Source organism: Pelodiscus sinensis, chromosome 11 (genome assembly GCF_049634645.1).
Source record: "Pelodiscus sinensis isolate JC-2024 chromosome 11, ASM4963464v1, whole genome shotgun sequence".
NCBI classification, from domain to species: domain Eukaryota; kingdom Metazoa; phylum Chordata; order Testudines; family Trionychidae; genus Pelodiscus; species Pelodiscus sinensis.
The window spans coordinates 48382075-48396731 of NC_134721.1; the positions used below are offsets into that span (position 1 = coordinate 48382075).

General features: G+C 43.0%; 1 protein-coding gene across 4 annotated transcripts in view; it reads left to right on the plus strand.

Annotated features, from left to right (window-relative positions):
- CFAP92 (cilia and flagella associated protein 92 (putative)) overlaps nt 1–14657 on the plus strand; it is a 254276-nt gene that overhangs the window by 204923 nt on the left and 34696 nt on the right. For all 4 annotated transcript variants that reach the window (XM_075939716.1, XM_075939718.1, XM_075939717.1 and 1 more), the window contains 3 exons: nt 1336–1491; nt 5533–5717; nt 8310–9217. In XM_075939716.1, the coding sequence (XP_075795831.1) occupies nt 1336–1491; nt 5533–5717; nt 8310–9217 (1249 nt within the window). The remainder of the gene's footprint in view (nt 1–1335; nt 1492–5532; nt 5718–8309; nt 9218–14657) is intronic.

Here is a 14657-nt window from a genome sequence, read left to right on the forward strand (position 1 = left end):
AGTGGGCAGTAAAGCTGCCATAAGAGGCACAAAACAAAGAGAGGTTGTGCAAGAAATATTTGGGCAAGCATGAAACATAATTCAGATCTGGTTCCAAACCTGTGGTGGAAGAACTTAGACCACGAGTACATCCTGTGCACCCTCCATTCATGTTAAGCATTATACAGCCCCACTCTCCCAAAGGTCCCCCTTATCCAACACTCTTCCCTTCCTCCTCCCTCTCTCCGCCCGCTGTGCATGGACTGCAGCCCTAGAGCTCCTTACCTCCATCAAGAGGGCTCTGACTGTGGACTTCCCTACACCAAACTGTTTTGTTAGTCTTTAAGGTGCTACTAGTCTATTTGTTGGTTTTTAAATTGTTCCTATAGACAGTCTCTCTCTCTCTCTGCAACCCTAACTATCCACTAGGGAAGTCCATTATGTGCATTGAATGAGGGAGATGTCTTATGAAAAAAATAGTATGAGATCATCTGATTAATGTCTGTATAATTAAGTGATAGAAATGTAGCCGTGTTAGTCTGGGGTAGTTGAAGCAAAATGCAGGACAATGTAGCACTTTAAAGACTAACAAGATGGTTTATTAGATGATGAGCTTTCGTGGGCCAGACCCACTTCCTCAGATCAAATAGTGGAAGAAAGTAGTCACAACCATATATACCAAAGGATACAATTTAAAAAAATGAACAAATATGAAAAGGACAAATCACATTGCAGAACAGAAGGGGGATGCGGGGGGGTGGGAAGGGGGAGGAAGGAAGGTAAGTGTCTGTGAATTATATCAGCAATTCACAGACACTTACCTTCCTTCCTCCCCCTTCCCACCCCCCCGCATCCCCCTTCTGTTCTGCAATGTGATTTGTCCTTTTCATATTTGTTCATTTTTTTAAATTGTATCCTTTGGTATATATGGTTGTGACTACTTTCTTCCACTATTTGATCTGAGGAAGTGGGTCTGGCCCACGAAAGCTCATCATCTAATAAACCATCTTGTTAGTCTTTAAAGTGCTACATTGTCCTGCATTTTGTATAATTAAGCATATACACCAGGAGGCCAAATTAAGGTTAGACAGGCAACCACACTAATGTTCAAACTTTCAAATGCTTAACTCTAAAATCTTAACATTCTGTTAACACAGTTTTTTGGGGGGAAGGAGTTGGTATTTAGTAAGAAATAGGTTGTAGAAGTGATTTCTCAAGTGTATTGCCTAACTCATTTATAATACATTCTTGAAATCTTATATTCTGGCCCCCACCGGCCCATTACCTATTCCAGTATGTTTGTAACTTTTTGCCTTGTTTAATCTTAAAGGAATTCTTTCTCACGTCTATGAACAGGTAGAAAGAAAAGTTCTTTTTCTAGAAGGGGCTCTGCTGTTAAAGAACAAAAGCAGAGCAGCTGTAAAGTGTCCAATGCAGAGGCCCTGATTGCAGCACTAACAAAGAAGTGTGGCATAGCATCTTTGCAACTGGACCTTATGCCTCTCCTCTCAGGTATGGTTCAGTATGGGGAGGAGGGACAGGTCACTATGTACAAATACAGGCTTCCAAAGCAACCAAATTCATGCTGGACGTGACTTAGGCTATGTCTGCAATACAGAGTTTCTGTGCAAAAACTCGCAGAGCATCCACACTTTCAAGCACGTTTTTGCACAAGAGAATTGAAAGATCAGAGGGGTTTTTGTGCAATTGGTATTCCTCTTTCTATGAGGAAGAATGCCTTTTTGCGCAAGAGCTCTTGTGCAAAAAGGCGTGTGGATGGGGAAAAGGGGTTTTTGCATAAGAAATGGCCTCCAGGAAAAAAACCAGGTGCCCTGGAGGCCACTCCGTCCAAGGTAATCAGAACTCTATAGTTCCTGTCTGCTGGCCCCTCTTAAAGCTGCAGGCACCCTGGACAAGCCTTGTGGCAGGAAGCCAGCCTAAGAGCAGTTCCTTCATCACGCGGCTCTCTCTCCCACTGCCATTGCCACCCATGACGGAGCCACAAGCCCCCGAGATCTCCCTGGCTCTTCCAGGGAGCAGCCATAGGGGTCCCAGGACCCCCCCAGGGGGATGAAAAGGCGCACCTCAACATGGTCTGTCCCAGAGATTGCAACCCTCCTGGAATTGTGGGTCAAGGAGAAGAACCACATAAATCTCCTTTTTTTAGGAGGAGGGTTTTGGTTTTTTTTTTAAAAACTCGTCTAAACTATATTCATTTTCGAAAGTCTTTCAAAAATGTGATCAGAAGTTATGCAAATTCCGTGGGATTTTCTTTCGAAAAAACTTTGTAGTTTAGACGTGCCCGGGGTGACTGAGCCCATGGGAGGTGCCTGTGCCCCTTCCCTCCTGTGGCCCCCCCAAAACCCTCCAGGAGCCCCCTCCTATGAGCCCACTCCCACCCCACCCCCCAGCAGCAGGGCTGTATGAGGGTAAGATGGCACAAGTCCCCCGGAAACAGGCTTTCTCCCCACCCCCACTCCACCCCCTACAGTCCCCAGCCCCATTTTCCCAAGGGTCCCTCTTATCCAACACTCTCCCCCTCCCCACCATGCTGGGACTGCAGCCCGGGAGCACCTTACTTCCATTAGGAGGGCCCCGACAGTGGACTTCCTCACCCCAAACTGGTTGCCCACTGACTGGTAGTTGTCTGGAGTGGTGAGCTTCCACAGGGTGATTGCGACCCGCTTCTGCAGGAGGATGGCGGGCCTAAGGTGAGTGTCGCGTCTCTGGATGGCGGGTGCCAGCCAGGCAGAGAGCTCTAGGAAGGTGGCCTTGTGCATTCTAAAGTTCCGCACCCACTGCTAGTCGTCCCACCGCTCTAGGACCAGCCGGTACCACCAGTCCGAGCTGGTCTCCAGCCTCCAGGACCTTCTCTGTAGAGTGGGGTGTGGTTGCTAGAGTGGAGCAGCTGCAACCACTGAGAGGGTCCCCAGAAGGAGCTTGGGTTTCAGGTCCTCCAGGAAGAGGAAGGCAGCTGGCAGCAAATGCTGCAAAATCTGCAGCATGGCCGTGTGGGGCCGTTGCCTGCCCAGAGGCAGCTCTGGCTGCAGGGCACACAAAGCCGTGGCATCCCCCAAAAGCACAGGGCAACTACAGCAGGCACTGCTGAAGCTTTGCTGTTCCTCAAAGAGGTCCGCAAGCAGGCAGCAGCAGCAGAGAAATGGCTGTCCAGAGAGGTCCCTTTAAGCATGAGTCTCTGCAAGGCTCCGCCACCAGCCCTCTGAAGCAGCTGGTGACCTAAAGCCCTGCCTGAAGTGGTTCCCGGCAGCCTTTTTTGCGAGAAAGCATCCTATGTGTCTGGGCACTCTTGTGCAAAAGCACATGGCTTTTTCAATGCACTTTTGCAGGGTGGATGCTCTATTGCTCAAGAAGTTTTTGTGGAAGATCTCTTCTGCAAAAAGTTTCTTGTGCAAGAAGCCTGTAGTGTAGACGTAGCCTTAGGGAGTTACCATGGGAGATGCCCATGGGGAGCATTGGGTTCTGGAATGCAAGCTGGCTGGGGAGAAGACCAATGGTTAGGAAGTTTAGTTGGGCTTTGGACTTGAAGGGAAGCCTGACATTTCTGCCTATGGCACAGTGTTCTCTGAAAGACTCCTGCAGGGTTCTAGCAATGCAGATTTACGCTTTATTGGATCCTGTTTGGTTCAGGACCGGCTGGGGGTGGAGTGTTTATTCGAAGGTGGAGAGGTTAGTTTCTCTGCATGCTATAGGTCGGGGTTCGGCTTAAAGTTTGTGGTTAACATTTTTTCCCCTAGTTTTCATGTATGCTGTGCTCATTCTCTTTGTCCAGTTTTGTTTATATTTTTTGTTAATAAATCTTCCTTGTTTATAATATTGAGGGAGTTTGTTGAGCTAAAGGGAATGCCTGACTGGGAGGAAAGGGGTATAGATGGGAATTGAGGAATCGGCCTGCCGACAGCAATCCCAGGGCAGAACTGTCAATGGGCCCCCATGCATGCGCAGCCTATAGCCATGTGGACATAGTCCACCTGACATTTGTGTGGCTCTGGCTCTGGGAGGGAGTTTGGCCATGGAAGGGGTATAGGCTTGGGGAGGAGGAGGGGTGGAAATTTGGGTGTGAGGTGCAGGGTGTGGTCTCTGGGAGTGAATTTGGGTACAAGGTGCAGGAATTATAATCCATCCTGGATTAAAGTCAATGGGGCACATGAGCAAAGATTACTCATATGAATAAGGCAGGTTCAGGACTTTGAAAGATGAAATGGGGAAGCAGAAACAGGATCCAGAGCATACTAAGACATTTTGAAGTGGGATTGCATGTTTTTCAAGGGGCATACAAAAATGTTAAACTCATTTAAGTTAGCAAATATATACAAATATGAGTATCAAATGGATGACTTGCCAGTGCCAATGAATATGTTTGGAAATTTTTCAGGTGAATTTTCTGAAAGCCTGTTGAAAATTTTGCCTGAAAAGTTGGGGGGGCAGGGTAGCTCTAGTAAAGATTCTGAGCAATTTTAGCTAGTCAACCTAAATCCTTGGGCTGTGCGCACGAAAGCTCATGATATCATCTCCATGTTTTGTTAGTCTTTAAAGTGCTATCAGACTGTTCATTGCTTTTAAGTTTGCCTGCTGGTCATACTCATGTGAAAGTCCTTATTTATGAACTTGACATTACTGTTTCATTAATAACATTTATGGGATGATATGCTTGCAACTTTTTAGCTGCCCATATGTAGACAGTTACTGTTACTAGCGAAATATATCTACTCCTGGCTCCGTAGAGTTGATTCTGAAACAGTGAAAGTAGTTAAAAGAGATTTGTGACATATATGTTGAAATATAGTACGATGAAATAAAGAAAGCTCATGAAATAGCTGCTCTCTCTTTTTAAAGGCATTTATCTATGTGTAACCAAATGTCTAACCTTTTGTTAAAACCCTTTTAACAACTATTAAAATAGCACTGATATATTTATAGTACATAGTTAATTTGTAAGTCTTCTAGCACAATGAAACCCTGACCTCATTGGGGCCTTTAGTTTCTACTGTAACATAGTAGAACCTCAGAGTTATAAATACTTTGGGAATAAAGGTCTGTTACACTAAACAAAATATGGGTGGTTGGTCTTTCAAAAATTTGCAGCTGAACATTAACTTAATGCATCTTTGAAACTGTCTTATTCAGAAGAACAATGCTACTTGCAACCATCTTAATTTAAATGAAATGAGCACAGAAAGTTTATTTACATGTCAAATCTTTTTTTTAACTTTCCCTTTCTCTTTTTAATAGTGTACATTTAACACAGTGCTGTCCTGTATTTGGCTTTGTTTTTTGTCTGAGTGCATACTTTCAGTTCCAAAGGAGGTGTGTGGTTGGCTGGACAGTTTGTATCTCTAGTGCTCCTAACACTGAGGTTCTACCATACAAATTATAAATAATTATAATATTTAGAACAATTGAAAATACTTCTATATTTCAGCTTCAGTGCTGCTCCAGTGTCAGCATATGTTACTAACTGAAACTGTGGTATTAATTAGTCTTTCTTTGACTGTTTTCTAAAGATTTAATATTTAATTTCATATTGTTTCACAGGAGAAACGTTAGTGATTAGTCGACTACAAGAGAAATCTTCTAAGATTTTAGATGCATATGTAACTTTCACTGCAGAAGAGCCTCTTATGTCTGAGAGACAGATAAGTGAATTGAATCCATTGATTATTAGGATTCATTCTGCTACATGCCTCCCGACAACTCCTGTCCCACTTGAAGTGCTGCAGGTAATGGAGAACGCTGCTCTTTCTAAAGGATTCTATTTTGTCAGTTTAACCTGAGGTCATGTCCTTTAAAATATGGAATACGCCTATGAGCAGGAATGTTCCCTATTCGCTAGATTGTACCTCGCAACATTTGCAGAATATGCATAAGACACGGACTTCTTGAAGGGAACATGTGGCCAATTGTCTCCTTCCACTGCATTATATACTGGCAAAAAACAATAATCTTGTTTCATAAACCAAAATGTATGCACTGTAGCTTTATACTTAATATCATGTGTTGGTTCCTAAGCAGTTCTTTTCCCTTCTGATTTTTTGGACAGTCAGGGGAAACTGTTTGATTCAAATAGTTTGATAACTCAGTGCTCAATGGAGAGGATTTTCCTGTATTGAGAATTTATTTAACTAGAGGAATTGTAGCATGTTTCATTTCTTAGCAGGACTAAATAAAATAAAAGAAGTCCAGTTCACCATTGATAAGGGATATAGCCCATAAGTTCTAGTCCTTTCCTTCTGTGAAGAAAGGTAGAGCTTTGTATAGATTTTATTAAATAAGCTATGGGATAAAACACTTTTCGTTTAATTTTTTTTGCCTTTATGAATGATTATTTTTCAAAAGAGAAAGCCCTTTAGTTGACTATAATGAAACTGTTGATAATGCAGTTTAAGAGAGGAGTAAAATTTTACTGCTCAGTTAATCTTAAATACTAAATTTTAGAAGCAGGCTCTAATTTTGGGTGCTTCCTTTGTTGTGTGCACATCTTGAGAAACTGTGAGCGTAATGTTTCAGAAATGCTGAGCATCTACAATTCCCATTGTTTTCTGTTGGAATTATAGGAACTCAGCACTTTTGAAAAACAGTGACAGGTTGTCTTAATTTGGTCCCCAAAATCTGTAGTCACCTTAGGAAATGTTGGCCAAAGAGTAGTTTAATAACCTTGTGTCATAAGTGGAGGGCTGGAAAGGATCTTCAGAGATCCTCAAGTCTAGTCTTCTGTGCAGAGGCAACACCAAGCAAAGCAAGATAATCTCAGATTTGCATTTGTCCAGCCTGTTCTTAAAAACCTCCAGTGATGGGTATACCACAGCCTCCCTTGGAAGCTGATTCTGGAGCTTACCTACTCTTACCAAACTTAGTAAAGTCACATTGAATCCATGGTGGAATTTCATAATGCAGTCAGTGCATGAATTCCTATCAGCTGGCTCTACATCTTTGGAAAATAACAGGGAAAACCCAGGTACTGACTGCAACACATTTGATGCTGGAAGTGAACCAAGAAGGTGTGCCTGAAGATTTTTAAGGGGTCCTGGTAGCACAGCAGATTGTGACCGTTTTCTTCCTCCTTCCCTATCAAATATGGTGGTATATTTGGTGACAAGCTCAAGTTCCAGGTGTAATGATATCATGGCAGTCCTCAGCAAAGTGTTCATTCCACATACCAGCATGGTGCTAATTGACACTTGTGTAAAAGAGACTCAGCAGAGATGTTAAGAAATAAAGTGCCAACAAGAGTAAATTACTCTAATTCTTCAAGCCAACAAGATACATTAAAAGGGTGGTGAGGGGAAGCCTACAAAGTCCTTGCTTGTGCTGTCTGTGTGGATGAATGTGATTTTGTCTTTTAATGTAGATCTGAGAACCTATCCAGTGTTCTGGGTGTGTATCCCACGGGTAAAACACACAAAGCAGTACTAAACAGTATAAACCACTCCAGTGCCCAGCCTGTTCCTTCTGTAGTGGCCTGAGAATAAAAATGTATGTTTCAGTGAAGCTGAAGGTTAATAAGGCTCCAGTGAACCAAGAGGGGAGCGAGCAGTGGTGGCTAGAGTCCCAGCCTTTGTAAATCACTGCAGAAGCCCCACATGGCATGGTCCCGGCAGCACTGACAGCTGGCTGGGGGTGGCTGGCTCTTAGTCCTGTCCCTTCTGCACAAGGCCCCACGTCTTTCGGGGAGCCTAGAACTGAACCTCCCCCATATTGCCTAGGGCCTAGCAAAGTCCACCAGGCCTGACACACACTAGTGTATTCTAATCAAGCCCATTGCATTGGCATGGGGACAGTCACTGCTTTTGAGGATAGAGGGTATTTCAGTCTTTTTCCGGTGCCAGGTTTACACAGGAGCATTATACTGATGATAGAGCCTACCTCTGCGATAAATCTTTCGAGCACAAAGCACATGATCCCATTTTACAGATAGTAAAACAACATGTCTGTATGAAGCCAGGAAATCATCACAAATTACTCCTGCCCCTTCCATGCCATTTTTTCTCTTCCCTCATGGTTCTCTTTGCAAGTGTAGATGCAACCACTTCCTGATAGTGGACATTGATCCATGATATCAGTTTGCCTCTCAAGGGATCTTACCCTTAAGAAGCAAATTTCTACTGTTTAAGAATATGGCTTTTAGTGTCGATTGTGTTATGTAAAAGTCCCCCTTCCACTATTAGCTCCCTATCAGGTGACTGAAGGAGTGATGTGCTGACTGTATGCAAAAGGAACTTTACCCCTTATTAAGAAGATGTATGCTGGAAGTCAAAGGGAAGGGAAAAGTTAGTCCTACAGGTATTTCACTTTGTTCCTTGAATTTTCTGCAGGCGACCTGCGTTCCCACATACTGCAGATACCGATTTCACAACCTCCCTTTTCATCAAACACACGGGCAAACCCATGGAACCCACATCTATTTTAAGGATGTCAATGTGATTCTAACAGGGACAATCAATCCTGAGAAACTGCGTGAGTATTTTAGAGGGCCACCTTTGGAGATTGAGGTTCATGACCGGGACAGAAAAATGGCAGAGGACATTAAAAAAGCCTCTTTGTTTGGTGATGAACAAGATGATGGGAAGTTGAGTAATGTGGGTCTTCTCTCTTGCAAACACACAGCCTACAATCCATTTACAGAAAAGGACAATTTGTGGCATCCCTATGGGGTTGCTAAAGTCAGTCTAACTGACCTACTGCTAGGTGAAAAGTACTTGAATATCACTGTGCCCATTCATAGCTGTTCAGTTCCAGATCCCACTGTCTACCAGAAGGATAATAAGACTGAAAAAAATACAGGAATATTGGGATCAATGGCTGGCTCTCAGACTTCTCCACTGCCTATGGGACATTATCTAGAATCCAACTCAGTCCTGAAATTAAGAGTTGAAATAGCAACGCCGCTAGATCTGCAAGCAAAAACTGCTGATACTGAAATTTCAGATTGCCCATATGGCTGCATTATTTATATTTTTGATTACAATAATGCATCTTGCTTACATGATTTGATGCAAGAGATTACAGAAATTAATGCTGAAGCACTCCAATTGGATTCTTATCCGCTACAAGTAATTCAGAAGGCTCTTGCTACTTTCAAACTGAAAACCACAACCAAGGAAATTTCTGAACTGGATATCATTACTGGCTTTCATATACTGGATGGTACAATTCACCTTTTAGTCTTGGAAGGCTTAAAGGACAAAGCAATCAAGAGACTGTGGGAACAGCACTTTGATAAGTAAGAGTTTCTTGTTTTCAGTAGTTATTTCCCTCAAGATTTACAAGTTTAAACAAATAGTGCTGATTTCTTTTTTGTTTGATTTTTCATCCTGAGTGCTGTTACTAGAGTTATACAAAATATGAATTTGACCCAATGTCTGCATCAAAGTTTGAAGAGTGACCTTTACATCTTTATCAGCAATTTGATAATCTCTCGGGCTACGTCTACATTGCAAGCTTCTTGCGCAAGAACTTTTTGCAGAGATCTTCCACGAAAAGTTCTTGCACAAGAGCATGTCCACACTGCCATGTGCTTTTGCGCAAGAGATGCGCTTTTGTGCAAGAGAGTGTCCACACTGCCATGTGCTTTTGCGCAAGAGATGCGCTTTTGTGCAAGAGAGTGTCCACACTGCCATGGATGCTCTTGTGCAAGAAAGCTCTGATTCCCATTCACAGAATGGCCCTCAGAGCACCTGTACTTTGTCCGTCCACACACGCCTTTTTACGCAAGAGCTCTTGCGCAAAAAGGCTTATTCCTCATAGAAAGAGGAACAACGTGTGCGCAGAAAGCCCTGTCTGCTGATGATCTGCTGTACTTTTTCTTGCACAAAAATGCACTTGTAGTGTGGATGCTCTGCAAGTTTTTGCGCAAAAACTCTGCAGTTTAGATGTAGCTTCAATACCAAGAGGGCTATCATTAGAATACTATAAATTTACCACACAGCACTTTAAGCCACTATGTATGCAGTATAAACCACTCTATGTTGGGCAGTAAAATTCTAAACAATACCCTTCAATTTTCCATTTTCCTGCCTGTCTTCCACATTCAGGTTAGACATGGCCTGAGCTCAAAGTTCTGACTGAGACCCAACCTTTCCTAAGTTTTGAGAGTGTTTGGATCTCGTTTAGTTTGAGTCCATCTCTGATTGAGATGCTGAACTGCATTTCCTATGTATCAAATCACATCATCAAACTATTACAATGGCAGCTATCGATTAGTGTAAGTGAAGTAGTATGAGGAAAAATATTTAAAATTATGTCAAGAACCCTTGAATGTGGTTAGGCTTCTTGGCAGTTGGCCAGCATGATAAACATATAACACAGGCAGGTGAAATATTGTAATGAACTTCAAATGTAGATGAAAAAAACAATTGTTTTGGTTACTGTTTCTCACAATGAGCTCTTACATTCTGCATCCATACTGAGTCAAGGGCCTAATCATCTTTGAAAATGGTACTTAGACTCCTGAGTCACTTAAGCCCTTCTGAAAATTTTATCCAATATCTGTGCAAATATATGGTAAATCTGAACATTTATATGTCATTTTAATTATCTTGCAGCTCTTACGTCAGCATTTTCTTTTAAATGTGCTTCACTTTTCTACAGTTTCCATGAGTCAAGGGATACAAATAACTGATTAAACCATTTATTCATCTTACACAGTAATTAAAAATGTATTTTGGGGGGAATTCTTGTGTTTGAAAATACCGTGTATCATTTTCTCTCTCAAAGATTTATAAAGTCAGGGGATTTGTCAGTGTGAACATATGTTCCCTGTTTCACTCCAGAAAGAAAGGACTCTCTGGTCAGGCAACCTCTATGGTCCGGCATGATTTTAGTTAGCCAGATGTCCACATATCATGGGTACGGCCAAATTTCCCATGATCCTGTAAAGTTTGTTTACAGCCACCACTCCTGGCTCTCAGTGTTCTGTGTTGTTATTTAGCTCTAATTTATCCCTAAATGTTTTCCAATACCCCAGTAATCAGTGGTAGCATCGCTAATGCTACTAGACAATATTGACCTCCAATGGTCCGACAAATTATCTGGTTTGGCACCTGTCAGTCAGGTGCTTCATTCTTTTCAAGATAGATAAACTGCCTGTAAAAACATTGGTATTGACAGCTCTCTTAAAATTCATCATTTTAATGCATTGCAAATCTTTTCCAGTGGAATTTAGTATTTGTGCCAAATTTTTCTTTTCCTGTCGACTATAGAATTTTGGCTCTTTCTAAAGCACAGGTGGCAATAAGCAGCCTGCAGGATGGACACAGTTCATAAGATGGAAGCTACTTCATTCACCTGTGCATCCGCAGGTACAGCTTCGGAGCCACTGGCTGCAGTTCACCATTCCTGGTTAATGGGAGCTGCGGGAAATGCTACAGACTGAGACACTACTTCCCACAGCTCCTATTGGCCGGGAACCTCGAACCATATCCAAGGAGAGCTGAAAGCGTCATACCTGCAGTCATGTCCCGCCGACAGGCCACTTATTTCTCATCCTTATAATCTAAAGGGAAACTCAAGCAATATAATGACTTTCTGATGCTAGAAATCAATCAAAAGCATTTGACTTGAAATCTGAGGCTTACTTCTGTATGTTAAAGTAATGGCCCTCATACTAAAATGTTTCAGTCATTTTCTGTCTTCCTACTCTTATAACATTAAATTTCAAAAGCTCAGATTACCCAGAATATCTCCTAATACATAATTCTAAACAAATGTTTCTGTGTTCATGTTTTTCATATTTTTTCCTATTAAAGTTCCAAAATTTGCAATGGGAATTTTCTGAGGTGACCTTTGAATTTGGTATTATTTCTACCTGAACTCAAAGTAGGATAGCAGGCTGGTCAGTCCCTGTGTCTATTCAGGCGGTGGCCTCTGCTGTCTACTAAGACATTTTGTTTTTGTTTTCTGTTTGCTGTGGCTGAGAATGGGGATTAACTGTATTTAGTATAAGCCAAGAAACTGAAGAATGTTCCAATTTGTGCACTGGGAAGTAGACTATTAAGAGCTTTATGGTCTCATGTGGGTCAACAAATGGTGGTAATTTGAGGTCAGTTTCAGTTTGGATTAGATTAGAGCTACTGTTCTAGAAGTTAAAAAAAATGTTCTGGAGCCTGTTTCTGCTTCCCTATTCCATCTTTCAAAGGCCTGAACCAGTCTTACTCATATGAATTATCTTTGCTCATGTGACCCATTGACTTTAATCCAGGATGGAGCCCATAGAATTCTTTCTCTTGGGGGCTGAGGGCTAAGGGTGTATTTTTTGCTTTGAATTCCTGGACAAATCAGACAGACACTGTATTGTATTAATGGCTAGTGTATTGGTACAACCTGTAGTGGAATAGTGAGTTTCTGATACTTTAAAACCTGGGGATATTCAGGAGGTTGCAGGGAGAGTTCAGGTTACTTTCTGAGCTAAAACCCACACAAATTTCACTGAATGAATGGGGTCATTGACTTATTGGAAAGAGACATACTCCATGTACAATTTATAATCTTTTCTAAAAGGCTTCCCTTTCACTTATGTAACTCCTACAGGATTTATAGTGATTGTGTGTCTCAGATTTCCAGATTTAAAAATAGTTGATTTTTTTAAGCATTGAAGCAATACAGAAACATCATTGTTAATTGCTTCTTTCCTAATTTATTTTTCTTTCTTTGCATACATGTTCCCTTCAAATTGTTAAAATTATTTATTTCAGTAACAATTGCTTTTTATTGTGATCAAGTAAATTTCTGTCTTTATTTTTTGATATTTGTACTGTTTTGTGGTTATAATAAAGGTAGATTTGTAACTCTGGTAAAGTTCCTTATATAGCACAGTTAAATATAGATTTTTTTTTTTTTTAGTAATAAGTAGTGGCAGTTTTTTGCACATTTTTTGTTACTGTTCTTTTAAAACCCCATGGCATAAGGTTGCAAAATGGCAACAGGTTTAACCTACAACAGTGGTCACTAACCAGTATATTGGGATCTATCAGAAGATGTTGGAGCCTCTGACAGGGGATCCTGACTGGCTTGGCTAGGAAGCTATCAAGTGCTGGCACTTCAGTTGGTCTTCCATCCACTGTCATGCTGCTCCTGTCCTCTGCCTTGGAGCTGCTCCTGCTTGTTGTGAAGGGTGTGGGAGAGAGAAGGGGGGTGCTGATGTTAGAGTGTCCCTCCTCCCACCTCTCCTGTACCCTTTCTCCACAGAGAGAATGGGATGGAGAGAGCTTGGCAATGCAAATCTGTCACTCTCACACAGTGTGTGTGTCTCTCATAAACACATGCTGTCCTTCCCTCTCACATCCTGACCCAACATGCTTGTTACTACTTTTACTGCTTGCAAATTGGTTATTTTTCATTTTTGACTGGTCTGTGCATTTCATAACTTTCATTTCTCTCTATGCTTAAATGTAATTCTTTGAGTAGTGAGTGCTAAAATGCCGAACCTGTCGTATCTGGAGTCATTATCCCTGTGGGAATTGTGCTCCTGGAGGTGGCTGACATGTCCCTACAGCCCCTGAAAAAGGCAGAGCAGGGGGTCTTTCTAGTGGACACCTGCAGCTCCCATTGATCAATAACAGAGAACCATGGTCAATAGAAGTTTTGGGGTCAGTGCCTCTAGATGTGGGGCAGCACATGGAGCCATTGCTGTATATGCCAGCTGCTTTCAGGCAGAGTAGTGCAGAACCAGCACAGAGTAGTGCAGAACCAGCACAGCTCGGGGAGGGGGATCCAGGCTCGGGAGTGTTGGGTTCAGGTTGAAGGTTGGGGTGCTGAGCAAGCCATGGGCTTGTGGATGTGAGGGTTCTGGAGTTTGGGCTGGATATGTGAGGGACTCAGGGCAAGAAGGTTGTGAGTGACTGGCTCAGGACGCAGATTTGTGATGTATGGACGGTGCAGGAGTGTGGTGGCAGAAGACTGAGGATGTGGGGATGCAGGAGTTTGGGGATGTAAGAGGCTCAGGACAGGGGGTTCCAGTGTATGATAGGTTCAGAATTGGGGTCAGGTGGTGCAGGAGTGTTATGATGCTGCAGTGAGATGGGGGTTTGGTCCCAATTGGGGGCTTGTTGGCCAGGCTTCATTTTTAAATAAAATATTATGTCAAACTCAAAAGATTTTAGCATTGTCTTTATTTGAGAGGGGTGAGGAACCTGTTTTGAGTCAAGGGTCACTGACCCACAGAAAAGTGTGATGCAAAAAAACCCCAACAACCCTCCAAAAAACCCCAAGCCTCACTAATGTGGTCCCAAATGTGCTGGTGGAAGCAGGGGACAGAGTGAAAGTGGGTGCTGGGGCTGGGGAGAGGGTGCTGCTGGGTGGAAGGATGCTGGCTTAGGTGGCGGGGTGCTGGGGCAGGCAAGTGACAGGGTGCTGGGGTCAGGGACATGGTCCTGCTGGACACTAGGGTGACTGGCAGGGTTCTGGGACAAGGAACAGGGTGCTGCTGGGTGCTAGCGTGGATAGCAGGGTGCTGGGACCGGGGCCGGAGCCAGGATGGTGCTGAGTCCTGGGGTGTGAGGCAGGGTGCTCAGGCCAGGTGCTAGGGTGGATGGCAGGGCTGCCAAGGAGTGGGATAGGGATGGGGTGCAGGATCTGGGAGGCGGAAGGGGGCACGGTCTGGGTGGTAGGTAGGGTGCAGAAGTAGGCTGGATGTAGGGTGTCTGTCCAGCGGGAGGAAGCAGGAG